This window comes from Peromyscus leucopus, chromosome 3, assembly GCF_004664715.2.
Source record: "Peromyscus leucopus breed LL Stock chromosome 3, UCI_PerLeu_2.1, whole genome shotgun sequence".
NCBI classification, from domain to species: domain Eukaryota; kingdom Metazoa; phylum Chordata; class Mammalia; order Rodentia; family Cricetidae; genus Peromyscus; species Peromyscus leucopus.
The window spans coordinates 76283671-76310240 of NC_051065.1; the positions used below are offsets into that span (position 1 = coordinate 76283671).

At 42.4% G+C, this 26570-nt stretch overlaps 1 protein-coding gene across 5 annotated transcripts in view; it reads left to right on the top strand.

Annotated features, from left to right (window-relative positions):
- The window catches only part of Herc3 (HECT and RLD domain containing E3 ubiquitin protein ligase 3), a 99161-nt gene that overhangs the window by 15608 nt on the left and 56983 nt on the right, over nt 1-26570 (top strand). For 4 of the 5 annotated variants that reach the window (XR_005091101.1, XM_028895257.2, XM_028895260.2 and 1 more), the window contains exons 3-8: nt 19298-19457; nt 20260-20336; nt 21091-21312; nt 22195-22286; nt 23525-23655; nt 24820-24980. Coding sequence is in view for 4 of the 5 variants with exons in the window: in XM_028895257.2 (XP_028751090.1) it covers nt 19298-19457; nt 20260-20336; nt 21091-21312; nt 22195-22286; nt 23525-23655; nt 24820-24980 (843 nt within the window). In the remaining variant the exon portion in view is untranslated. Of the gene's footprint in view, nt 1-1425; nt 1618-19297; nt 19458-20259; nt 20337-21090; nt 21313-22194; nt 22287-23524; nt 23656-24819; nt 24981-26570 lie in introns of those variants that run through there. The other variant, XM_028895258.2, reaches the window with a different exon arrangement.

The window sequence follows — 26570 nt, forward strand, 5'->3', positions numbered from 1 at the left end:
CGTGTTCAGACAGGAATTAGGTCCCTTGGACTCACCTTACTCTAGTGATTTCTTTTTTTTTTTACATTTGTGTGTATTTGTGTGGGGTTGGGGGTAGGGGTGTGGAGGGCCATACCTATGGGGGCACATGTCTGGAAGCCCAAGTACAGCTTTGTAGAGTCAGTTCCTTCCTTCTTTTATGTGAGCTTGAACTTGAGCTGTCAGGTTCTTCAGCAAGTGCTTTTCATCTCATTGGCCCCATGCTCGCCTTGAAGGACTGTGCTCTCCTGGCCAGCCCTTGCAGGAGAGTATTCTGGGAACTGGATGATCATTCCAATACTAAAGATAGCAAAGCTGGGCAATTTCAAGCTAGGTAACCTAGTACGGGTATTGCTTGCCCTGTCTGATGCACGTGTCCATGCTGGACGTGCCCTGTGCTGCTGTTGTTGAATGCAGTATCACCAGCAGTATCATGAGTCATGCATGTTGTTTGCAGTTCTCTCGAGCAGTTGAAAAACTAACCTGTCTCTGGACTCTGCCTGAGCTGAGGGTTTGAGAACTGGCCTGGTCTTTTTACCATCAGGAAGTTAGTGTAGCCCTAGACAGGATTCTTTCTGAGCTTCAGTTCCCTTTTCTGTTAAAGGAGGAGACTTCTTGTTTTGGTATTGTAGGGTTTTTTTTGGGGGGGTGGGGGGTGAAGGGGGGTATTGTTTGTTTTTGACACATCTTCCGGCTGGTTGTAACTTCTCTGTGAAACCAAAGATGACCTAGAACAACTGAGGTCCTGTCTGCCTCCCAAGTGCTGGCATTACATCTTTGTGCCACCCTCATCGTTGTTCATGGCCCTGCCTCTGGCAGCTGTCTTCTCTGTAGAGGTGGGGGTGCACACATCTCTCCCTGCACGTCGTAAATGCTGGGGTGGCAGCAGGTGGGAAAAGAAACAGAAGCCGAGTTAGTGGCAGCCATCTTTAGAAGACGCTACAGTGAATGGGTGGGAGTATGGTCTCATGTTCCTGGAGAGCCTCTGGATACGGTTCGTGGAGCTAGTGGCAACCAGCCGGGCCTCTGGAAGTAAGTGGACAGCATGGAGCAACCTTCTGTCTGCTTGTGTTGGAGCTGGGCCAGCACCTGCCATAGCCATGGCGGGGTGGTGGCAGAAGAACAGAGAGGAACACCAAGAAGGCCCTAGGAGTCAGCCAGGGGTGCTGGGCCTGCCGGTGAGCTAACTTCATGGTAAGTCAGACTCCTGTGTAAATTGCAAGCGAATCCGGAGACTTCTGCTCCAAGTTAAGCTAGTATGTTAATTATAAACCCCACAGCAACTGTGGAATAGTGCCCTGAATGGAGAGACGTGTGGGTGGGCGCCTCCCTCTCTTGCTTGAACTTTTTCATGGTGTTCTAAATCTGGGTCCCATGGGATTTATTTTTAATGAGTGAAAGAAAGAGATTGAGCTTGCCTGCTCTCTGTGCTGGTTGGGAATCTTTACATGGAGAGCTACTAGACAGAGAAGGGCAGCAGGGGGCTGCGGATGCACATTGGTACATAGAACACTCGACGAGCATGCACAGAGTCTGGATCCAGTCCCCTGTACTGGGGGAAAGAAATGAAGGGGAGGTGTTGTAGAATATCATTTCAAGGTGTGTTACTTTTGTATATGCTCTGGAACGTTTGTTTAATGATGCGAAGATGTGTTTGGTTAAATAAAATTCACCTGCGGTCAGGAGGCTGCCAGAAGTGGTGGTGGGGAGACGAGTGAGAAAGGGTTTATAAGGAGGGGTGAGGAGAAGCAGGAGGGCTTTTTGGAGGACACGAACAAGGAGAGGAGGTGAGCTGTTTGCTATTCAGCCTCTCTGAAGAGCAGAATTCCACCTTAACCTTTGAATCTTGAGTTCTTCGGAGGGAGACAGGTTTAGTTAAGTTCCCTTCGTAGCTTTGCGAGAGTTGGAGCTGTAGGGAATTCTGTTAGGCCCTTGCGGCCTCACCCCTGCGGGTAGTGGTGGAGTTGCAGTTGCTGATTCAGACAGCTGTGGCTTAAAAGGCAGCAGCCATTTGAAAAAAGAAAGAAAGAAAGAAAAAAAGGGGGGACAACAGGGAGGGACCTTGTTGTCCTGGCATCAGAATGGTCCTTCAAGTGGCACCGGGGAGGAAGCTGTGAGGAAGCCCTTTGCCAAGAGGGTGTTCTTGTGAGGGCCAGGTAGAGATCTTAGCTCTCATTACACAGATCAATTGCCTTCGGAATACGAAGTTGTCTCAGAAATGAGTATGTGATGATGTACATCAAGGCTTTGAAAACGTGATGAGAAGTGAGGTGGAGTTATTCTATGGGTACTAATATCTTAGCTACAGAAATAGTTAATGTGCCCTTTTCTGGGCTGCAAAGGATGTGAGAATGGAGTCTTTTTTTTTTTTTTTTTTTTTTTCCGCTATTCATTACACTCACATTATCTACAGCAGTGAAGATGCAGATGTTTGGTGTAGCCATGGAAGACTCTTTGCTTTGCCTTAAAATTTTATGTCTTGAAAATCCAGTGACTCAAGGAGCTATTGACTCTGACCTGTCAGGGAGGGAAGTTGGGTGGTGTCAGGATGGAGGTCCTTGGTTTGGCATTGTGCCTTCAGCCCATCTAGCTGATTGTCAAGGTTGTTTACCACTTTGTCTTTAACTGGAATGGCACATGGACTTGGCTTTTTGATATATTCTACAGATACTCCCTGATGGTTTTTTTCCTCCTTGAGATTATGTTTGGCTGTAGATGCCCCTGAGGATCCATGTTTTCCTCAGACTGTCATTTTTCAACTTCTCAGATCAGTAATGCACCTCTGTCTCTGTATGTGACCAGAAGGGGTGATTTCTTTTTGAAGAATTATTATGTGTACGTGTGTATATGTACAGGGGTATGTGCCCATGAGTGAAGCTGTCCATTGAGGCCAGAAGAAGGCATTGGAGGCCCTAGAATGGAGTTACAGGTGGTTGTGAACTGCCCAGTGTAAGTGTTGGGAACCTAACTCAGGTCTTCTGCAAGATAAGTACATGCTAGTAACCTCTGAGCCAGCATTCAAACTGCAACACGTGGGTATCTCAAGGATAGGCTAAATATGGCTATGCCAGAAATCTGTCTAACTGTCTAAGGAGTGGAGGGTTATTGCTTAGGTGTGTGTGTTTGTGTGTGAGACACATCCTTTTGCAAATAGGCCAAGGGCATGCAGGCCTGGGATAACTGAAGTATTTCCCTTACAGCTTACTAAGTTTCATCCAAACCCATTGTCCAACTATCCTGGGACTGGCTTCTTCTGCATTGTGCCTTTCCGTTCTTTCTCCAGCCTGCATTCTCATATTGGCTTCCCCCTCCCCTCCCCATTGAGATAGCTCTACTGATTAGAGGCATAGTAGGATTATTACTAATCCCTTTATGTCCTTGTCCATGGTTTATTCATAATTTCAGAAGACATAGAGTTACAGAACTGGTGGTATCGGGAGACGTGTGTGTTCCCTGGCCTTCGTAGTAAAGCAAACAATCAAGATGAGTTCTCCCTGCTCAAATTATATTTTATAAGCAACTTAATTTGTAAGTGAAGAATAAGTGAATATTGAAACTTTTTCATGAGTCCATGTTGTTTGTGCCCATTAACTGTTGCTTCAGCTGTCAGCATCCCACCCTTTCCTTCTTTCACACACACTGATGTCCACAGATGCGATTTTGGCATAAGCCAATCCTCGTGTTAGTTAGGGATGTCTGAATTTGTATAAATATCTTTTAACCTTTCTTCCTGTCTTGAATAGGCAGGAACTGTGGTGGGTGCAATGCGTTTGATTGAATTTGACTCTGTTAGACTTCTAATTATGTAGACAGTCTGGGAACCTTTTATAGGGAACCCCAAGGGTGACAGTTTATAACAAGTCTCTAATGCCATGTTTGAGTCATAGCTAGGATTCTTTCTTTGCACTTCCTGGTTAGTTTCTTCCTTTCCTGTAGGGAATTTAAGCCAATTCACACACATTTTGTATTCCATCTGAGCACTTCCGTAATGCCATCACTGAATGGAATGACTCTGCTGTTTGATGAATGAGGTTTATAAAGAAGAATGTTCGAAGGCCTCAATTCCCAGAACTGTGACTACTGCTGCTGTTAGACTTTCAGCTGGGGTGTTTGGTTTTTCTTGGCATTTGAAGGATGTGACAGTTCTTGGTGAAAAGCATGCTAGCTGAGCTGAAAGGAGACAGAAACGATCCTATACTGACTCCATGTTATTGAAGTGTGTGACTCTGGTGTAAATCATAGGAAATGTCTGGATTCCACACTGCACTCGCTGGGCTCCTCTTGCTTCCCACTTGAGTGGCAGGTGGCCCGGGAAGCTGCATAATCCTCTCTGATGGGAGATGATGATGGTAATCAACCCAGTGCTCTCATCGTTAGTAGGGGGGTGAACCACCTTCTGGTGGGGTTGATCAAAATTTACTAACTTCTGCCTGTGAAAGTCATTCTACTGTCTTTAAATACAGTTGAGGTTTTAGAAAATAATACTTATTAATTAGCATACTTCTTTATGTGAAGAGTTATTGGTGTTTTGTAATCAGCATTATTTTAGAAAATAAACAGTGGCTTGCATTGAAGAGACTCTGCGTGCTTGTCATTGCAAGAGTGTTTTACCTATTCCTAGCTGTCATCTGTGTTATGATTAGCTTTTTAAAGCACATTAATCCTCATGACGGCTCTAAATTAGGTCAGTATTCCGGTCTAAGTATAAAGTATATGTAAAGGACAAAAGAGTTGAGTTTGAGATGACAGTTGGGTTTTAATCATTATGGGATGTTTGTTCTTAGACACCTTTAACAAAAGATTTATTTATTTTTATTTTATGTAAGAGTTAAGTGTTGGCCTGTGTGTTTACGTACCACTTGTGTGTCTGGTGTCCACAGTGATCAGAGGAAGGTGTCAGATCCTGTGGTGCTGGAGTTACAGGCGGTTGCAAACCACCATGTGGGTGCTGGGAAGGAACCAGGGTCCCTCTGCAAGAACAGCCAGTGCTCCTAACCGCTGAGCCACCTCTCCAGCCCCCACACAAACGTCTCAGGCTGAATAGGCCTTCCTGATAGGATTTTATTCTCAAGTTGTTTCTCTTGTTTAGATTTACTTTCTGTTCATTCTCCTGGAAAAAAAGAAAAAGGATATGAGCCTGACCACAAAGGAGCTTGCGTTTTTTAACCTACTAGCTAAACACTAACTATAAATACGGTACTTCGTTAAAAGGCAGGGAGAGACAATTCTCCTTCCATTGATAGCATCATTAGACAACTGTTGTCAGCTGCATGCTTCTTGAACAATGTACATTGGCATATGTGTGCACACATGCATGTGGAGGTCAATGTCACGTGTTATCCTCAGAGACACTGCTTTTTTCCCTTTAGCACTGGATCTTTCATTTGTCTGGAGCCCATCCATAGAGCCCAGCTGGCTGGTCCGCAAGCCCAGGGATCCTCCTGTGATGTAGTCAAGGAGGTCATTATTCAGACATTGTTTGGGTACCCCAACCATTAGAATCATAAACCTTTTTACTTTATAAGTTACCCAACTTTAAACACTTTGTTGTAGCATCATGAAACTATAAGACAGTTGTATTATACAGTAGAAATTTCAACGTATATTTTAATGTTAGATAATTTGTCAAATGTTGGTACATGTAATAGGCTTTCTTTGGGGCCACCATCCAGCTCCCAAATCATGACATGGTGACTTATGACTAGTTATGAATGCTCGGCCTTATCTTAGCTCTTATTTTAATCTGTTTCTCTTTATCTGAGTTTTGCCTCAGGGCTTTTTAACCTTTCTTTATTTCTATATATCCTACTTTTGCTGCTTCCCGTGTCTGGCTGGCAGCTGCTTGGCTTCTAGCCCCAGGAATGGCCCTCTCCTTCTCCTTCTTTCTTTCCTCCTCTTTCTCCCTGACCACTAGCCCCGCCTATCCTTCTTCTGCTTAACTATTGGGTGTTAATTTTTTTATTAGACCAATCAAGTGCCTTAGGCAGGCAAGGTGAAACAAATGCAACAGATCTTTACATAATTACAAACACAGCACAAACAAATGTAACACACCTTCACATAGCTAAAGTAATATTCTGCAGCATAAACAAATGTAACACATCTTTGCCTAGCTAAAATAATATTTCAAAATAGGAACATTTACTTAGAATAGTTTACAAAGAATTTCAAATTGCTGCAGACTATCTGCCAACTAAATATGCAGGCTGATATATTAAGAAACAACCTAGATTTATCAGAATCAAGAGTTTGTCATCATAAATTTTGGGGGTCCCTGCAAACACTTATGGCCATTAGGGAAATGATCGTCAAGAGGCAAGAAGGAAATCTGGTTCAACATGATTTAGTTAGCCAGTGCTGGTTCAAACTTCTAAAGTCTAATACCAGGCATTTGTTTTAGCTGTATTTAAGTGCAGTGCAATTTTGGATAAATTTGCTGATGACAGTTAATTCAGTACCATGTGTACAACAAAGCTTAAGACATCTTTTTTTTTTTTTAAGATTTATTTATTTATTATGTATACAGTGCTCTGTCTGCATATACGCCTGCAGGTCAGAAGAGGGCACCAGATCTCCTTATGGATGGTTGTGAGCCACCATGTGGTTGCTGGGAATTGAACTCAGGACCTCTGGAAGAGTAGCCAGTGCTCTTAACCTCTGAGCCATCTCTCCAGCCCCCCATTGAAACTCTTTAGAAAGTACACATGGCTTCTTCCATAAAACTGGGTTCTGTTGGCTCACAAACAATGCTCAAGATAAGGGTTTAGGGAGAATGACTGTGGTAAACGTAATGCCTATGGGAGTCAGGATTGACCTGGTCATAAGATAACAGAAGTTACTTAGGTTGTTGTAAAGTACATATGATATATCTCATAAGGATGGGTTTTATAGACTGAGAAGCAAAACCCAAGATGCAGGGCAGGAAGGTCTGGGATAAGCAAATATTATATTCAAGGGGATTTGGATGAAGCTTGGCCCTACAGACAGCAAAAAGTCATCAAGTAATAAACTACATTAATTCCCAGAATCCCAGGTGGAAGACAGGTAAATATCTCCTACCTTTAAAGAGATAAACATGCATGTTTAACTTTTTCTGGTTTCCCTCGTGCAGAGGGTCAGCCTTCTGCAGGTCAGAGAGACTGGAAACAAGACGCAGAGTTGGTGAGAAAAACATAGACTTTTTTTTCTAAGGGATAAAAGCTTTTTTTTTTTTTTTTTTTAATGTGTTAGTCTTTTTGTCCTTGGTCTACTGTATTCTTGTTTGTTCTGTTCTTCTACCCTGATGTTTCCCTTCTGCTTCCCTGATGACTTCCTTCTACACTACTTCCTGATGTCTTCCTTTTTTGTGCTTCCTTCTTCATCTTTCCTGGTGTGTGTTTTCCTTCTCTTTTCTTTTTATTTTTTCCTTTACAGTTTATATACTCCAGAAGAATCTTTCAAGCATTATAAAAGTTACAGAGTAGTTACGTTTTGTTTTTTAAGTGAATAATTACAATGAATACAAGTATAAAACAGCATGTTTTTCATATTCCTTACATGATTAAACATTTTGGCGAAAAAGAAGACTTCTCTTAGATCAGGAGCCTTTCAGTCATAACCGTTTACATAGGCAGTAGTTTTTGTAATTGCCAGAAACACAGGTTACTAGTTTCGCTTTTCATATTTTAGAGTTCTGTCTAGTTATCTTAACTAACCATTCAATTCTCTGTTTCTAGTTACGTGAAGTCAATTGTTTAAAGTTTTGCTTTAGCTATGATGCACCAAAACCCATGACATTTCCCAATATCAAAAAGAACTTGAGTTAACTCCTGGGACTCAGTTGTTTTCCTTAATCATTAACCTAAACCATAGTCTTTACTCTTCCTCTAGAGAAACTTGTAAATCCTAGCTGTGTGACACTTCCTTGTTTTTATTTTTTATCCTCTACAGCCCCTGCTTTATTGGGGCAGGGATAGCACTTTAAACAGTTCAGCTTAAGAGGAAATCATCTTCATAATAATCCACAGTAAAAATGCCCAGTAGAACAGGATATTTCCATGAGATAATCACACTACATTAATGGGGATCCTCACACCCATTCACACCATGCCAGGTACCAGAGAAAAATGGCAGCAGCAAACATATAAAGGCACAGAAATAGCAAGTGGTATTCTCGAGCCAAAGCCTTGCCTATCCGAGATTCACCCACAGTGCCTTTCATTCTGGCGGAAATCTCCTGAAGTCAGTTGCCACCTGCTGCTTTTCTGACATGGCCATCAGCACCCTAGTGGCTATCTGTGTGCAGAAGGACCTCTTACCCTCTCCAATAAATGAGAGATTATCAAAATTGCCAAGCTACAACATCACTACGGCAACACGAAACTTCCGAATTAGGTGGTATTTTTACTGACTGAAGTTAAGGAACATTGACAATGTATTGACCAAAGGCCGAAGCTGCAGCTTCGCAGAGCTGCTAGAGTGAGTGCGTGCGTCCTATAGCTATTAAGCTTATTAAAGAAAAGAATTCAGTACTTAGAATGGCCTGTCTTAGACCTACTTAACTATGGGGCAACTTAATTTGGTATGTTTAGGGCTTTATCATGTAGCATGTGGTGAACTGCCTTAGATGATAATCTTTACAGGTATAAATTCCATCCCCACCTAGTCTGTAAACTTCTGAAGGGTAGGACTGAAGTAAATTTGTTGTGCTCCAACAATATCAGTGAGACCACTAGTCTGGTTACTCAGGGAATGTCTGCTCAGTGACTTTCCCTCTCTCAGCAGCTATCAGCTGCTACAAGCTCCTCGGTCAGTATGTCAGGATCCTCTCCCTGCTCCCATGCTGGGATTTTTAACTCGTTTGATCTTGTGCATGTAGTAACCACAGTCGCTTTGAGTTCATGCATTCAATATTCATGTGAGGTGCAGAGCTAACCATTTTCTGGGTCTTACGTTCTTTCTGCCCTTTTCTCTAGGATGGTCCCTCAGCCTTAGAGGTATGTGTGTAGGTCACACTTCATAGAGATGTCTTGCCTATAGCTGAGCACTCACAGTCTCTCATCCTCAGCATTTTGAACAGTTAGTAGTCTCTGCGTTTACCACTACCCACTGCAGTGAGAAGCTTCTCTGACCAAGGTAAAAACAGCCAAATATATGGACATAACATAAATATTTAGATGGCAGTTTGACAACATTGAAAGCAAAACAGCATCTGTAGATTCTGCCCTAGGGCCTCTGGCTTGCCTAATCATGTGTTTTGACCATGTTTATAGTGCCAGGCATGAATGCTCTTTTGTGGCGCAGGCCTCAGATCTCATTTAGAGTGTGGTTGTTTAGCATGCATGCCACTATGATGCCAGTGGGTGATTTTGCCTGGTAGGTTTGTATTGCAGGATGAAAGCTAAGACCGTGGTTGGTACCTTTTCTTCCCCAGCACCCTGCATAGTGTTTATTTCCTCTATCCAACTGCACCTTTCTGCTGTTAACCTCTCTCTCTCCATTCCCTCTAGTGATCCCCTCATTGTCTCTGGCCCCCACTACTCTGCCCTATTTCTGTCAAATCAACTTGCACAGCTACCATATTTAAGTGAGAACCTGAAATGTTTGTTTTGTGCCTGATTTATTCACCTAACATAATATCTTCTAAGCTCATCCCTATTTCCTTGTACCACAGAATTCCATCCCTTTTTATGGCTGAATAATATCGTATTATGCAAAAATTCCAAATTTCCACTATCTGCTCAACCATTGTTGGATGCTCGGTTAGACCCATACCTTGGCTGTTGTGTGTCTCTAGATATATCATCCCCTTGTCGCCTGACCTGCCTGTCTGTCAGTCACTCTAATTCTGTTATATGTGGCTTGAAAATTGTTCTTACTTCTTTTAGAAGTTTCCCTTTGTCTTTGACTTTCGACTAAGTTAAATCTAATTGGAGTTGTGATGCACTTGTCCTTCCTGAATATTGGCAAGTTCTAGTTCTCATTAAATGTAACACAAATTTCAAGAATGGAAAAATCTGGAGAGCAGAGGATAAGGAAAAGACGACCTCGGCACACTGCAGAAAAGAGTGAGCAACAGAGGTCACAGACCGAGGGAAGGAGAAAGCGTCTTAGAAGGCATATAATATCAGTTAAGAGCAGATGTGTGTGTGTGTGTGTGTATGCATATGCATGTGCAGGCCAGACGTTGACACGTGAGTCCTCTATCACTCTCCATCTCACTGTTTTGAGACAGGGTCTCTGCACCCGGAGCATACTGAGACAGCTTACTTACATCTCAGCAGAACAAACAGAAAGAGAGCCCAGGCCAGAAGGTCAGAAGTATGACCCTCAGTGCCTACCCCTTGGTAATCCACATCCTCTTCCTCTGTCAAGGCCTCACTACCAAACACTTGCATAAGCCCTTGAGGCAACATCATCATTAGGGTCCACCTGCTCATATCTCTGGGCCTATGAGCACAGTTCATACTAAAACTAACAAGTGTCAGTAGGGAAGCTTGCTCTGAAAACTCCAGCAGGGAGGTGGTTATTGGAGTTCTGGGAGGAGGGGAATGAGCCCACAGGTGATCATGTATGGATCCCAAGTTGTGGAACATCAGCAAACCCAAAGTGCAGCATGCATGCCTTCTACTTCAGGTGTGGGTCACAGCATCCCCATAGGGTTGTGCTGTCCCATCATCGAACATTCAAGGTGCAGGAGACTGGGACCAGCTGGCTGAAGCTTGTGGCCTACCCCATCCAGTCTTGAACAAGACAGCTCAGGATAGCTATGACTTTCTGGCCACAGGACATAGCCTGTGGTTGCTATACCACAAAGGCAAAAAGACGACTTGCAATGACACCCAGACCCTGCTCTGAACGGTTGGTGCATGGCCAAAGCAGCCACGTGACTGACCTCCTTAGAGGAAACCTGCCCTCTTTTTAACTACCCTCTCCTCCTTATGATGCCGCCATTAAAGAATTATTTTTCTGTAGAGACTGTTTTGCTATTGATTAGACCAGTTACTTTAAATATTTACATACGAATTCTCCATTTTTGCATTTTCATTTCTCTTTGTCCTTTATATTCTTCTTCCATTTCTTCTTGTAATATCTGATTTCTCTGTTTTGCTGTTTATTTTCTCGAGACAGGTTTCCCCCACAGAGCCTAGTCTGGCCTCAGCCTCCAGAGTGCTGGGACTTTAGGTCTGAAACACCGCACCTAGCTTTAATATTTACTTTTAAATTCTGTCTCCTTTTTTTTTTTTTTTTTTTTTTGGTTTTATTATTCCATTCTTCAATTAGACAGGTTTCTGTTTCTTTCCCCCTCATGTTTCCTGATTTTAATTTTTTCTATCATTTTTGTTTGTTTCATTTTCTTAGATCTCCTCTCTTTTCTGTTCCTTGCTTCCTCTTCCGATTACATTTCCCTCTTATTTTTATTTTGTATGTTTTTTAGTATTGTTCTCGATATTGTTTTTTTTTTCATATTCCTATTCTTACTAACTAGTGTCTTCTTACTTCATGTAGTGTTGTCTTGCCCCGCCCCCATGTTATTGGAGTTGTAACCAGGTCACTTCCTCAGTTAGTAGTCAGGTGGGATAATGCACACCTGGGGCACTGAGGACACTGGCTGAGAGGTTATCTGTTGAAGAACAGTTGTGAGAAGTCACACCCCAAAGCTGCTACAGTGTAGGTCTTCCTGAATTTTGGAAAATACTTCACGTGACAGAATCTGGGAACTTAGAACTTCAAACCAGTAACTTGGCCCCAGAGGCCTAAATCCCAGTTTAGAAACACAAGAAATATGGGGATGAAGGACCAAAGTAATGTGAGTCGTCCTCCAAAAGTTCAAAATTCTGTAGCAGTCGAATCCAATGATAGTCAAGCTGATGATGTTCAAAATAACTCAAGATTCATGATGAAGCTGATCAGCAAATTCAAGAAGAGCGTGAACAAGCAAGCATCAGAACAGACTCAAAGCAAATACGAGTGAACAGCTGAATGGAAACTGGGAAGATGATGTAAGATGTAAAAGTGGTTGGGGGTTGGCTGGAGAGTTGGCTCAGGATTAAGATCACTTGCTGCTATTCCAGAGGACCTGATTAGATTCCCAGCACCCACATGGCAGTTGACAACCTCCTTAACTCCTGTTCCAGGGCATCTTTTGCCTTCTTCTGGCCTCCACAGTTACTGTACACACAGAATAAACAGACATATGTACAGGCAAACACCATATACATACAATTAAAAAATTTAAAGTGATTAAAGGGCAGGAGATATAGTTTAGTTGGTGAAGTCCTTGACTATCCTGCACAAGGCCCTTGGTTCAATCTGTAGCATTGTATAAGCCAGGTGGGATAATGCACATCTGTAATCCAAGCACTTGGGAGGTAGAAGTAGGAGGATTAGAAGTTCAAGGTCATCCTTGGGCATGTAGGGAGTTCAGGGCCAGGACTAGAGACACTGTCTCAATATTACTATTATTTTAAGTATTAAGCAATTCAAAGGAACTAAAACTCCTGGAAAAAAATCAAATTGAAAATTTGGAAATGAGAAGTTCAGTCAGTCAAATAAGAAGCTCAATTGGAAGTCTCACTGAGCCACTAGATCAAGTGGAGGTAGAATATAAGGGAACAGCAATGGCAGAGAGGCATCAGAACATCCACAGAGCAGGGACACAATGAAGGATGTACCAAACCTATAAGACCTCTGAAAGACCATTAGAAGGTCAGATTTGTGAGCCGTGGATCTACAAGGAGAAGATGCACAATTTAAAGGCACAGAAAACATTGCATAAAGTTATAGATAAAAATTACCAATTCGTGAGAAAGAAGTAGACACTTAGGGGAGATTTTTAGAACTTCAAAAAGACAAGACCATGAAAGAATGTCAGTGTAGTAAAACATCAATTATATAGATCACACCATCAATAACTCTTGAAAGCTACAAGAGGAAGATGAGGAGTCACATACAAAGGCCCCTCCCACTCCGAGACAGAGACAGACAGACAGACACACACATGGGAGAGACAAACCCATCAAGAACAGCAGAGTTCTCTTAGGAACCCAAAAGCAGGAGGGCATGGACTAATCTACTTTGGGCCCTGAAAGAAAATAGCTGCCAACATCTGTTACTGTGTGCAGCGAAGCTGTCCCTCAGAACTGAAGGAGGAGTAAAGACCTTTCTTCATAATCCTGAGTTACAATAATTCAGTCATTAAGCCTGAGCTCCAGAAGACAGAGTAAACACAGGTATACAGTATACCCATATGGGATTTGGATGTAAAAACAACACTCAATTGTTTTCTGTCTGTAGCAAACTCACATTGTTGGCAAAGATAAGCCCAGCATGAAAGGGATAGGGTGGGAAAAAAAAAAAAGATTACAAGTCAGTGGAGTCTGAAAGCAAACAGGTATACTGGATTTTCTGGTGAGGCGGACTCTAGTCCATTGTTGGAAAAGAACAACAAAGATCACTTAAGGTTGGTGGAGGGAATGATCCATCAAGGTGACCCAAGTTTTATAACCATGTGTACTGAACATTGGTACTCCAAGTTTCTAAAACAAACGCTACTGAATTTAAAGGTTCATATGGACCCCTATGCAGTAATAGAGGATCACTTCAATATCCCACTTTAACTAGGTTACCTAGAATACACCCCCAAATCATCAAATAAACCTTTTGGGGTTAAACAGCACAATGATGTGGATTAAGTGGGCTTAAGTTACATCTGGGACTTCAGAATATACATTCTTCTCAGCAATTCATAGAATTTTCTCCAAAACAGGTCATATTTTAGACACAAGTCTGAATAAATCGAAGAAAATTAAAGCATCTTACATTTTGTCACATAATGAAATAAAATTAGAAATCAACAATAGAAACTGTAAAATATATGAACATAGAGATTGAATTAAGCATTTGAATGATTAGTTGGTCATTGAAGAGACTGAAAAACTTAAAAAAAAAAAGTCCTAGAATCAGATAAAATGAAAACAACATAACAGAACCTGTGGAACACAGTGAAAGTAGCCAGAGAGAAGAGTTTATAGCTATAGGCCTGAGGCAGTCAGCATGACTCTGAAGGGGAAGGGGTGTTACTGTGGTGCTTGTGGCACTTGTGGCAGGCTGCCGCCCATGGCTGTCAGTCGCAGCGGAAGAGAGCGCTGGATGCCATGGTTGCAGAAGAATCATGAACCATGGTTACCTTTTTAGAGCTTTATTAGGAGGAAGGAGAGAGAGAGACAGACAGAGAGACAGAGATGGAAAGAGAGCGCGTGGAGGGGAAGTACAGAGGGAATAAGGAAAAAGAGAGCCCATGGGAGAGCACGCCCACTTTTTAGGCTGGGACGCTGTTGCAGGCTGATGATGTAATAAGGACATAATCCTTACAGACTCAAATAATAACCTATGAGGGAAGAGTAGGATAAGTGAATTCAGTGAAACAGAAAGAAAAGGAACAATACAAAGAATTAGTGTAACAGAGTGAATCCTTGGAAAGAATAGACCAGATTATCAAACCCATAGCCATACTACTAACCAAAAGACGGATGAAGACACCAGACAATTATAAAGAAGGTGACTAAGATACAACTGAAACCCAGGATCAACTGGGGGCATTTTGAAAACTTATATTTCAATAAATGAGAAAATCTAGAAGTTTCTAGATGTGTAGGACTTGCCAAATTAAACCAAGAGTATAGAAAAAAATAACAAGCAAAGATATTAAACTGCTAATAAGGAAATCTATCAGCGAAGAAAAGCCTGGCCTAGCTTGATTCACTGCTGGTTTCTACCAGATTATGGACACAGCTGTTCTTTTTAAAAAATCCCACAAAATACAGAGGAAGTAAAAACTTCCAAACTCATTCATGAAGCCAGTATTATTTTGGGGTCCAGACTGGATAAGATCACAGCAACAAAAAAGGAAACCACAGACTGATATTTCTGATCAACATAAATGCCAAAATCATCAGTAAAATACCTGCAAACTGATTTCAGCAGCACAACAAACATAATAAATGCAGCAGAGTACATAACTATGTCAAGGACAAAACAGTACATGATCATTTCAGTAGCTAGAGTAGACTCCTTTGGACATTCAACATCTCATGATGGTAGCTCTGAAGAGACTATGAATAAAAGACTCATAAGGCCATGGAATGGGGAAATGGAGTGCTTTCTCCAAAATCAGTCACAAGGCAAGGGGTCTGTCACCATTCTTCTGTACAATGCTTAAAATCTTAACTGGAGCAACAAAGCAAGACAGAGGCAAAAAACAGACAGTATGGAATACCCAGGGTCCATGGGATCTCACTACATCCGGGGCGGGATTTATGAGGGAAAAAAATTTACACTATGCTCATATGTCTGTTAACTTTATTCCTCTAAGACAAAATTCTATCAATACAGCTATAGCTCCATCAGGCATTCAGGACAAGAATAAATATAGATACACCTAACTCTTTATCCGTCTACTTTATTTCTCTGGGATGAAATCCTGTCTACATAGCATCAGTTCCATCCAGTTCCCTAGCTCATAGTTCTGCTAAGGACTATACTCCTAAGCTTCCAGCCTCATATTCGTCCTCCATTTCCTCCTCCTCCATTTCCATTACTCTCTACTCCTGGCACACAGAAAACTCTTACCCTCTATAGAACCTCTGCTTCCTCTCTTCTCTCTAGCCATGTCGTTCTGTCCATTTCTACAGAAAATGCCTGCCCTTTCTTTCCCTGGGCACATGGTTCTCTGTCTTCTCAGGAATGTTCCTCCACCCTACCTTCTGCCTTGATATGTAAAAACCTGTTTTGTTCTCAGTCAATTGCTCTGCAGAGCCACCCGGCCTCAAGGCAAAGAGATGGTCTGAGCTTCATTTGCACAAGGAACAAAGCTATGCATCTCCCCCAGCTTGTTTTTGCTTGTGTGACCTTATCCAAGTACTGGCTGCAACAGGGAAGTTCAGCAGATCTGGGGAGCTGAATTTTTAGCCAAATGGTCTGGAAATATTTTGGCATGCAAGAATTTCATACAGAGAAATATTAAAGGCTGGAAAACACCAAATATTCATAATAAATGGCTTGCCTTTTGACAGACCCTTGGCTGGTCAAAGTATAACTTTAATACACAGCTGAATCTCTAATATATTCTTGCAGCCCTCAAGAAGACAGAAAAGATATCAAACAGTACATATTTGCTGGTGTTATGGCCCTACACTCCAAAGACTCTAATGATTTCACCAGAATTCTTTTGATCAACAGGTTTAGAAAAGTTTCAAAAAAATCAACATACAGTTAGGTATCTTTTTTTCTACACAAACAACAAATAAGGCAGAATTAGGAAAACAATCTCATTTGCAACAGCCACCTAACCCCCTACCCCTGCCAACCAGAGATGTAGAAGACTTTTTTTTGGTTGTATTTTTAAGATTATATTTTAATTACAACATTTCTCCCTTCCTTTTTCTCCCTCTACACCCTCCCATATATTCCTGCCTGCTCTCCCTCAAATTCATGGCCTTCTTTAAAATCTATTATTATTGCATGCATATATATGTATATACGTATATCTTCCTAAATACGACCTATTGAGTCTGTATAATGTTACTTGTATGTATGTTTTCAGGGCTGACCGTTGGCACTGGATAACCAGTTGGTGTGCTCTTCCCTGGGGAAAACTTCTGCTCCCAGATTTACTCAGTTGCCTGTGGTTTTTTTCTGTAGTGTTGAGGCCTTGTAGGCTTTTCTCTATCCAGTTTGGCAAGTTCCTTGGTCATCATTGCTTGGCTTGTGTTTGGACGGTCATGTTAGACTTCATGGTTGTGGCTTCTGAAGTTCTTAGGAGATACAATTGTAAGGATTTGGTCCTTAATTACGTCATCAGCCTTTGCCGGCTTCCCAGCCTAAAAAGCGGGTGGGCTCTCTGTCCCCTCTCCTTTCTGCTCCTTCCTCCCGTCGGCCTTCCCCCTTCTGTGTCTCTGTCTCTCTCTCTGTCTTTCTCTCTCTGCACCCCCCCCCCCCAATAAAGCTCTAAAAAGGTAACCATGGCTATGATTCTTTTGATCAGCACCTCCGCCGGCATGGCCTCGGCAGGCGGCGACCAGCCAGGAGGAGCAGCGCCGAGGCATAACCAACAACAATCTCACAGCAAAGTCCCTAAACCCCTGGCTTTTACAATCTTTCTGCCGTGTGTGTGTGTGTGTGTGTGTGTGTGTGTGTGTGTGTGTGTGTGTGTGTATGACACACATGTACATAAACATGTACAATGTGTGCCACATTTTCACAGCTGTTTATTGACTGATGGGTATCAAGATGGTTCCAGGACCTGGCTATTGTGAATAGTACTTCGATTAATGTAGACATGCAGGTTATCTCTATTACATGCTGTCCTTGATTGTTTTAGATGTACATCCAAAGTGGTACAGCTAGATCCTGTGGAAGTTCTAGTTTTAGTTTTTTGAGCAGCCTTCTCAATTGCTGTACAAACTGGCATTCCCACCAATAGTATCTAAATGTCCTGGCCTGGCCTCTCTGGCTTATTGTTCTCTTAATGCCAGCCATTCTGACAATGTTGTAATGGTCGCAATGTAGAAGTGATTTACAATTTCCTGATGTCCAAAGATGAAACTGTTTCATTTACTCACTGGTCACTTGAACAACTGCTTTGAGAAATGACTCATTCTCAAAGATGAAACTGTTTCCTGATGTCTAAAGATGAAACTGTTTCATTTACTCATTGGTCACTTGAACTACTTCTTTGAGAAATGGATTCATTCATCCATCTATTAATTGCATTATTTATTCTTCTGGCATTTAATTTTTACAGTTTGTCATGTATTTTGGTGATGAACACATGGTAATGGATTTTCCTTGTTCTCTGGGTGTGCCTTTGCTGTTAATGGTTTGCTCCGTTCACAGAAGCTTTGCTGGTAGACGAAATCCCACCTGTCAATTCTTACTGTGTCCTGAAGAACTTCAGTCCTAATGAGAAAGTCACTGCCCATGCTTACATCATAAAGTACCTCTCCCCCCACGTTTACCTGTAGTAGTATCATGATGGTCTCCCATGAAGATCTTTGAACCGTTTTTTAGTTAATTTTTTTTTTTTTGAGTCAAGGTCACCGATAGCTGGCCCTTGAACTCACTATATAGCAGAAAAGACCTTGAACTCCTGATTTGTCTACCTCCTCTTCCTAAGGGCTGTGTGCCACTCCACCTAGAGTAAGCCATTTTTTTTAATAAGTGGTAAGGTAGAGACATAGTTTCAATCTTCTACCACTTGTTAAAGAAACCCTGTCCTCCACTATATGTTCTCAGCACCTTTATTGAAAACTCAAATGGCAGTAGTGTGGTTTATTTCTGAAGCTTCTATTCTACATTGCTACACATGTCTGTTTTCTGTATCAGTGGTTCTATAATTATAACTCAGCAGCATAATTTGATGTCAGATGCTACAGAACTTTCACTATTGCTTTTTTTGGTCTACAAATGTATGCATAATGGGTTCATATATATATATGAGAGATGGGTCCATACATGTATATAGGTCCATACATGTATATATATTATGGATCCGTATTATCTATATCTGTCTATATCTAGGATGGATTAGCCATGTAGAAAAAAATGGAACTGGAAAGTCTCATGTTAAGTGAAATATGCCAAACTCAGAGAGACAAGTAGAATATGTTTTCTTTCATATGTGGACTCTCAGTAAAAAAAAAAAAAAGGACCTGAAAAGTGAAGGAGGACTTTAGAGAATTGGAAGGGGATGTAGGGAGAGAGATGATAAGTACACATAATGAGAGTAAATATGATAAAAAAAAAAAAGATCTTATATACAGGTATGAAAATGCCAGTTGTCTACTGATGAATCCCCAAAGTTCAGTATTTCTGTAAACTTGCAGGTTTCATGGTTCTCTGTAAAATTGCCTGGGATGATGCTCGCTGTGGCTCATCTTCACTGGGTCTAGGATCACCTAAGAGAGAGACATCTGGGAATATTTTGGGGGTGTTTCTGAGGTTTAACTGAGGATGGAAGACCTACCCTACGTGTGGGTGATACCATCCTGTAGTCTGGGGTCCTGGACTCAGTAACAAGCGATAAGGGAGAAAGCTAGCAGAGTGACAGCATTCCAGGCTCTTTTCCCAGGTGTCCACGTGAGGAGTCAGAACTGTTGGCTCCTTTCCCGATGCACCGTGCCCTCTTTGCTGTCCCCTCCTGGTTGGGTGCTGGTCACACAGCGGAAGGTGGCTAATGAAAGGGAACAGCATTTCTGTTTCCAGGCTCTATATTTTCTTCCTTTCTTTGGATCTCTTTCAGAACAAATTGGAGCATTGGCCGATCAGCACATCATACATGTGGCATGTGGAGAGTCCCACAGTTTGGCTCTTAGTGACCAGGGCCAGCTGTTTTCTTGGGGTGCAGGAAGTGATGGCCAACTGGGACTCATGACTACTGAGGATTCTGTGGCAGTGCCCAGGTGAGAATGTTACCCAAAAGGTTCTTGATTTTGTACTGTTTTCTTCATGCCATTGCTATTTCCTTTATGCTACTGATATGCCTGGTAACAATTGTGATTCACAAACAAACAAAGCCCAGTTGTTTTTTTTTTTTTTTTTTTAGAAATGTCTGCCTTAAAGTATAAACATGTGAGTTGGTTCAGAACTGAATTTCTTCTGGTACTAGCTACTGGCTGGGTCCCTAGCAATTGACAGATATGTTGACTAAAAAGGATACCCCTTTTATCTCTTGTACTTACTTACCTCAAACTGATCAGGAAGTTTTTAATTACTTTTCTTTTTTTCTTTTTTTTTTTTTTTGAGACAGGGTCTCATTTAACCCAGGTTAGCCTTGAACTCACTATGTAGCAGAGGCTGACCCCTTGCCCGTACTTCCCAGTTGTAGCTTCCTGGGCACTGTCAGCCATAGTCTGCTCATTAGCATTTATGAAGACAGTAAATACATTAGAGATCCTAAAGGTTTTGTGTGCCACAATAATCACTTCCTGAAGTAGGGATGGTAGGTTGTAGGGTTTTAGGAATGGGTCCAGGTGTGGGAGAATTTCTGTTTGTTTTAAACAGTGAATTCCTAAGAGTGAACCTAGTGAAAGCCCTAATAGAATTTTATGAGACAAGATCACATGCTTAATCAGACAAGGTCACATGCTTGATTTTGAAAAGGTCTTTTGCACAAGGTGATATTTTTAATGAAGATGCTAAGTTGAGAATGTTTCTGATAATTCTGTGTGGATGCACATTTAAGAAAACGCTTCTCTGTTTTAGGTTAATACAGAAGCTGAACCAGCAGACCATATTACAAGTTTCCTGTGGCAACTGGCACTGCCTGGCCCTGGCAGCTGGTAATTTATATACATATATGCTAATGCTATGTTAATTTAAAAAGCACTCCTCGTCTCTGTCCTGTGTTATCTAACTTGAAAGCTTTGACTGAACAGTGACATTTATCCAACGGTCTTTGTGTAGCACTCATCCCCTGTTGGTGATGTGGATGATGTAGGATGCATCATTGCTGTTTCAGTTCTTACACAAAAGAGAAGCAAGGGGCCAGGACAGCCAGGGGTTTTTGAGAATGCAGAAGTGTTTGTGGACATTGTCTCTAAAAAGCTACAGTCCGTTTTCAGGCCCCATTCTACCGTCAGGATTCCAGAGAAATGTCAAGTCCGCAGTAAGAGAAGTGTGATGGGGTGCAAGGACATGTTCCTCCTGCCACATGTCCTGCTCAGGCCGCCACCCCAGAGCAGTCCTGGGTCACACCTGCAGCTCCTGTCAGTGTGGTCAGAGCTGAGTTCACCTTGCTCAGATGTGTGCCTGGTAACCAGCCTGTTCGGAACTGAATTGCCTTGAAGCTTCAGTGTTTTCTTTAGATAAGTGTTGACAGCCTTTGAAGGGCACTAAGGCTTGAGTTTGCTTTTCTGTTGTCTAATGCTAATTTAGGCTTTGGAAATCTTAAAACACACAGGGTCTCTTCCCTTTCTCTTGCGTGGATTTGGTGTGTATAGGGCAACTAACGGAGAGTGTAACTGCTAGATTATCTTTGTGCATGGAGCCTGTATCATTTTGTTCATAACATCAGTTGTCCTGTTGTTATTGCAGATGGCCAGTTCTTCACATGGGGCAAGAACAGCCACGGACAGCTGGGCCTGGGGAAGGAGTTCCCTTCTCAGACCAGCCCACAGAGGGTGAGGGCTTTGGAAGGGATCCCGCTGGCTCAGGTGGCTGCAGGAGGGGCCCACAGCTTTGCCCTGTCTCTGTCAGGAGCTGTTTTTGGCTGGGGAATGAACAATGCGGGGCAGCTCGGACTCAGTGATGAAAAAGGTATGTAAAGCCACCGTGTACGTTCTCCGGTTCAAAAACACATTTGTGCATGTAACAAATGTTTCTGTGGACCTACTGTGTGCTGGCCTGGTGCTAGGTACAGAGGGAGCAGCAGCGAACAAGAGAGGACACCTGTGGCTTAGCGGAAGCCACATGCTGGTGGGTGGATGCTAAGAACACACCTGTCGATATATAGTGGGTCCCATGGCTTTAGAATAAGCTCCCTGGTTCATCACAAGTTGGTCAGGAAGGAGCTCTCTGATGAGGGCATATTTGAGCAGAGCTCTGTAGGAGACCAGGTGGGAAGTGGGACTTGGTGAAGAATATTCCAGTCAAAGGGAACAGGCACCAACCAACATGAAGGTGAGTAATGGGGAAGTAGAGATGGAGATCGGGGAGCCTCTAGAGGCGCCGCCACCAAGGACCCCAAAAGGTACAGCGAGGAGTTTGACTTCCTCAGTGAGGGGAGAAGAAATATGAAGGGTTTTAAGGAGCGGAGTGGCCCAGTTTGTGTAGCTGTGGTGGGTCAAGAGGGCAGGGATCTTTTCGCAGGGAGAAGCTGTCGTCAGGATTTTGTGGTGCTTGGTGAGGATGCTTCTGTTCCTAGGATGTGTAGTTGGAAACAAAGGGAAGGCTGGAAGGATCAGGTCATAATGTGTGGGGCAAGGGGAGATGTTGTGAGTTGGAGTGGACAGAGAGAGTGTAGGAAATTACAAGTTAAGGTCTTGATATATTAAACTGAAATTTCGTTGGGCTTTCCAAGTAGAGTTGGAGGCAGAGACCTGAATGTGAGTCAGGGGATATAAAATCCACGTCGACAGTTGTATATATCTCATTTAAACGGCCAATGGTAGTCACATGCTGATGCTTAATTTGTCTTAGATCGAGAGTCTCCGTGCCATGTGAAGCTTTTACGAACACAGAAAGTCGTCTACATTAGTTGTGGAGAGGAGCACACAGCGGTTCTCACAAAGGTGAGGGGCTCAGGGGCCTTGGCTGTGGAGGAGGGTGTGACAGGCAGTTTCAAGTGTTGCAGAGTAGCTCTGGTGGTGAATTTTTGGGCTTGGGCTTGGATTTTCTCTTTAGCTCTGTTGTGATTGTCCCGGGAGGAGCAGAGGGAATACGGCTTTTTAACAATATACCTGTGCTCTCCTCTTGGATAACTTTATAGGTTCTCCAGGTAACATTTTAAAATAGTTCAATATAAATAATAAAAGTATTATACATATGCAAAACAACACCCATCCTTTGTTCTTTTTAAATAATCCATTTGAACATATAAAAAATAGTAACTTAATTACTATTTTAAAATCATTGGGTGGTGTCTGTTGCTTCTAAAAACATTTACATGCTAGAAAGAATGAAAATTCTTCTTTCCTTCCCCCCCCCCTTTTTTTTTTTTTTTTGTGGTTTTGAGTCAAGGTCTCATGTATCAGGCTGCTGTTTATTCTGCCATACAGCACGTATTAGTATGGTTTTGAACTCTCCCACTCCCTGCCTCCACCTCCACAATTTTAAGCTTGGGCCACCATATCTAGATTGAAAATGCCTTTTCATATTGAGGACTTGCTATCATAGATTGCTTAGCATTTATTCAAGTACAAATTTAAGATCTTTATTATGGAGTTTATGAGGCCTCGGTTCCTTACATATGAGTGACCCTGAAGAATCCTCTCAATTTCATTTGCATTAGCTTTAAAAAATGTCTGCCTCCTAACACATTACTGCACTTCAAAAATTATTTTGTGCCAGCGTTCTGCTTTTGTATGTGTATCATGTACATGCCTGGTGCTTGTGGAGTCCAGAGCAGGTCGTTGGATCACCTGGAACCAGAGTTCTGTCTGGTTGAGAGGTCCGGGCAGTGAGGGCTGCAAACAGAACTCAGGTCCTCTGAAACAGCAGCAGGTGCTGTTCCTAAACTGCTGAGCTAACTCTCCAGCCCTACCTCACTGCACTCTTAAATCATCTCTAAAATCCCCAAATGGCACTCAGTCCTTTAAGCGGTGTGGATTTTGTTCCCTAAAGCTATAGTCTTACATTCCTTCATTCTTTTTCTACTTCATAAACGTTCTCAAGAAATGACGATGGCCAAGTACCAGGTGAGTGCGGTGCCTCCTACAGGCCGGTGAGATGGAAGGCATGTGCAGTTTTTAGAGGACGGCCCGCAATCTCAGGTTCCAAAGTCACCCTACCCCTCCCTGTCCCTTGCTAGAGTGGAGGCGTGTTTACCTTCGGTGCTGGTTCCTGTGGACAGCTTGGACATAACTCCATGAATGATGAAGTTAACCCACGAAGAGTTCTGGAGCTGATGGGCAGCGAAGTAACTCAGATTGCTTGTGGCCGGTGAGTGCCTCCGAGGCGCCGAAGCGGGTCTGGCAGCGGGAAAGCCCGTGGGCTCACTGAACCACTGTCGGTTTAGGAAATCTTTTTGGTTTGTATTCCTTATTTTTTTTTTTTTTTTCTTTTATAAGACAGTACTGGTCTGTGCACCCTACGCTGGTCTCAAACTCTTACACTTGTGGATATGTAGCTCGGGCTTCCTCCTGCTCTTACCTCCTGAGCGAAGGGATTATTGGCACGTGCCACAGTTCACAGCTTGGTGTAGGAAATCTCAACTGCATGATCACCTGCACAGGGAACTGTAGTAGGCATGGTGAGGAAGGGCTTTAGGTAAGCCGACCAGCAGGGGGACACTGGGCCGCATGGCGTAGAGGCTGAGCAGCACAATGTACAGACGAAACGAAGAAGGAATCTGGCAGTTCCTTGCCGTACCTAGTCTGTTTTTGTTTCGTCCTAAAGGGAGGATGCGGCAGGTTGTTCATCTCTTTCTACACGTTGCCTTCCTCGCCAAGATCAGTAGGCACATTTGTGATCCTTTGTCACAGCAATACGGTGCTGTCATCTACGGGTTAGTTAGTTAACAAGCCTGTCCTGCAATTACAAGGACACACCAAGCACATTAAAAAGCCAGATTGGCAGTGTCCATCTGTAACCCCAGTGCTGTGACAGGCCGAGACAGGCACATTCCCCAAGCCAGCCTAGTTTACCAAGAGACTGTCTTAAAGGCTCAGTGAAAGACTATCTTTAAAAAATAAGGAGAAAATTATTTCTGGCCTGCACACATTCACACACATGCATGTCCATATGTACATACACATGCATAGACTCATACATGAGCAATTATCACACACACACACATACACACACACACACACACACACACCAAAGAGAACCACAAAAATCAAAACTTCTCATGATGTTTTAAGCAAGTTGATGCTCTAGTGTTAGACTACATTCATAGCTGTCCTGGGTCTCGGCCATAGGTTAGCCATGCCTGATTGTGTGTCAGAGGTTAGGAGTCTGTTGTAAAAAACACAAGAACAGAGGGAGGCTCCAGAGGAATCTGTGGGACTTGCTGTGATCTCATGTGGAAGTTAAAAATCAGATTGAGTATGCATCCTCCTGATCAGGAGAAAGTTTGCTAATGCGTGAATTCTTTCCCTACAGACAGCACACCCTAGCCTTTGTGCCTTCTTCCGGACTCATCTATGCGTTTGGTTGTGGAGCTAGAGGTCAGCTAGGAACCGGACACACGTGTAACGTTAAGTCCCCATCTCCAGTGAAGGGGTACTGGGCTGCCCACAGTAGTCAGCTTTCAGCTACGGCCGGTAAGAGTGATTTTTGTTGCACTTAATTATATTTTTAAGTAATCATGACTATTATTTCAATATGTATTTGTTACTTGTCTTGAACTATTTTGGAGGTGATAAACATGAGTTGTTTTTTTTTTTTTTCTTTGCCTTTTTGGATATTTATCATCAAATCCTTTGAGCACTTGCTCTGCATGAAGCTCTGTCATCCGGAGTCTAGAGAACAATTATTGGGTCTTGAGGATTATATCTTATTGTTGTTAGTAGCGAAGAAGTTAATCTTAAGGTATAACTGATTGTTTAACAAATTCCATTACCATGGTAAGCACTAAAAAGCAAGCACAGGACTATTGGCCATCACTCCCTTGTCAGAAGCAAAGAGCTGATCCCTCAAGATAAAAAAAAATTCTAGAGGTAGGATTTGAACCCAGATCTGCCTCGGCCTAAAGCCTGTGCTCTGTGTGCCTGTGCTCTGCTTCTGCTGTCTGGTGACGGTGGGATGAGACTTCTTTCTGAAGATTCTCTTGAGGAGATTGGGTTAGCAGACTATTTTATTGGAGACTAAAGTAAGACAGTCATTCATATTGACCAACTTCTTCACCCTGAAATAATGTATCCAGAGCTAGAAATTGAACTGCCAAGTTATTAAATAGAAATGTAATTTAATAATCAAATTTAATTTTGAATTTTAAACTGACAAACTTAGAACTTGATATGGATTTAAAAATAACACTTATAAGTGAGAACTTGGTATGGATTTAAAAATAACACTTATAAGTGCCCTTACTGTAACTGTTTTTGTGGAAAAGCAGAGGAAAGAGGTTGATTCAGTTGGCCACATTGGGAAGAGGAACAGTTAAAGAGTCCAGTGACTCCTGAGTTCATCCCCCTCCTTCCTGCATGCTAAGAAACTGAAGGCCAGGGAATGAATAATCCTTGTAAACCTAGCGTACGTACAGCACAGAGCTGCTACAAGCCTGTCACTCAGCAAACAGTTATGGGACAGATATCTATGAGATGTAGGAAGCTGAAAATATAAAATAAACGGGACTGTCTGCATTAATATTTTCCAAAGCAAAAAAAAAAAAAAAAAAAAAAAAAAAAAATAGCCTGGCGTCTTCTTGGTCATTTGTAAATATCTTTCTCTAGGTGTTCTTCTCATACTTGGAATACATGTGCTTAGCAAGTGTGCTCCTGGATCTGGTAGTGCACTCCTGTGATACAGACCTCCAGGATCACAAGTCCTAGGCCAGCATGGACTATGTAGTTACCCTTGTCTCAATCCCTTCCTCCTCCTAGACAACAAAAATCGAATCAAGAAACTCAAGTTTAATTTGAAACCACAAGTTTTTTGAAATTGAATCACAATCTGGCTTGACTTAAGTGGTTGTAAATTTATGCCCATGTTTTTGACAAAATATGGTAGAAATAAGGAAATTTCCAATGTCCATGTCATATGCTATAGACTTAGGGCCCTTTGGGGTACTATGAGTCCACAGGGGAAGGGAGGAGGTTAGAGCTGGGGGTTGGAGTGTGTGAAGGGGATGTGTGAGTATGTATGTAGCATTAAACAAACTGGGAAGGTTTGTGTATGTGTAGGTGTCTCTA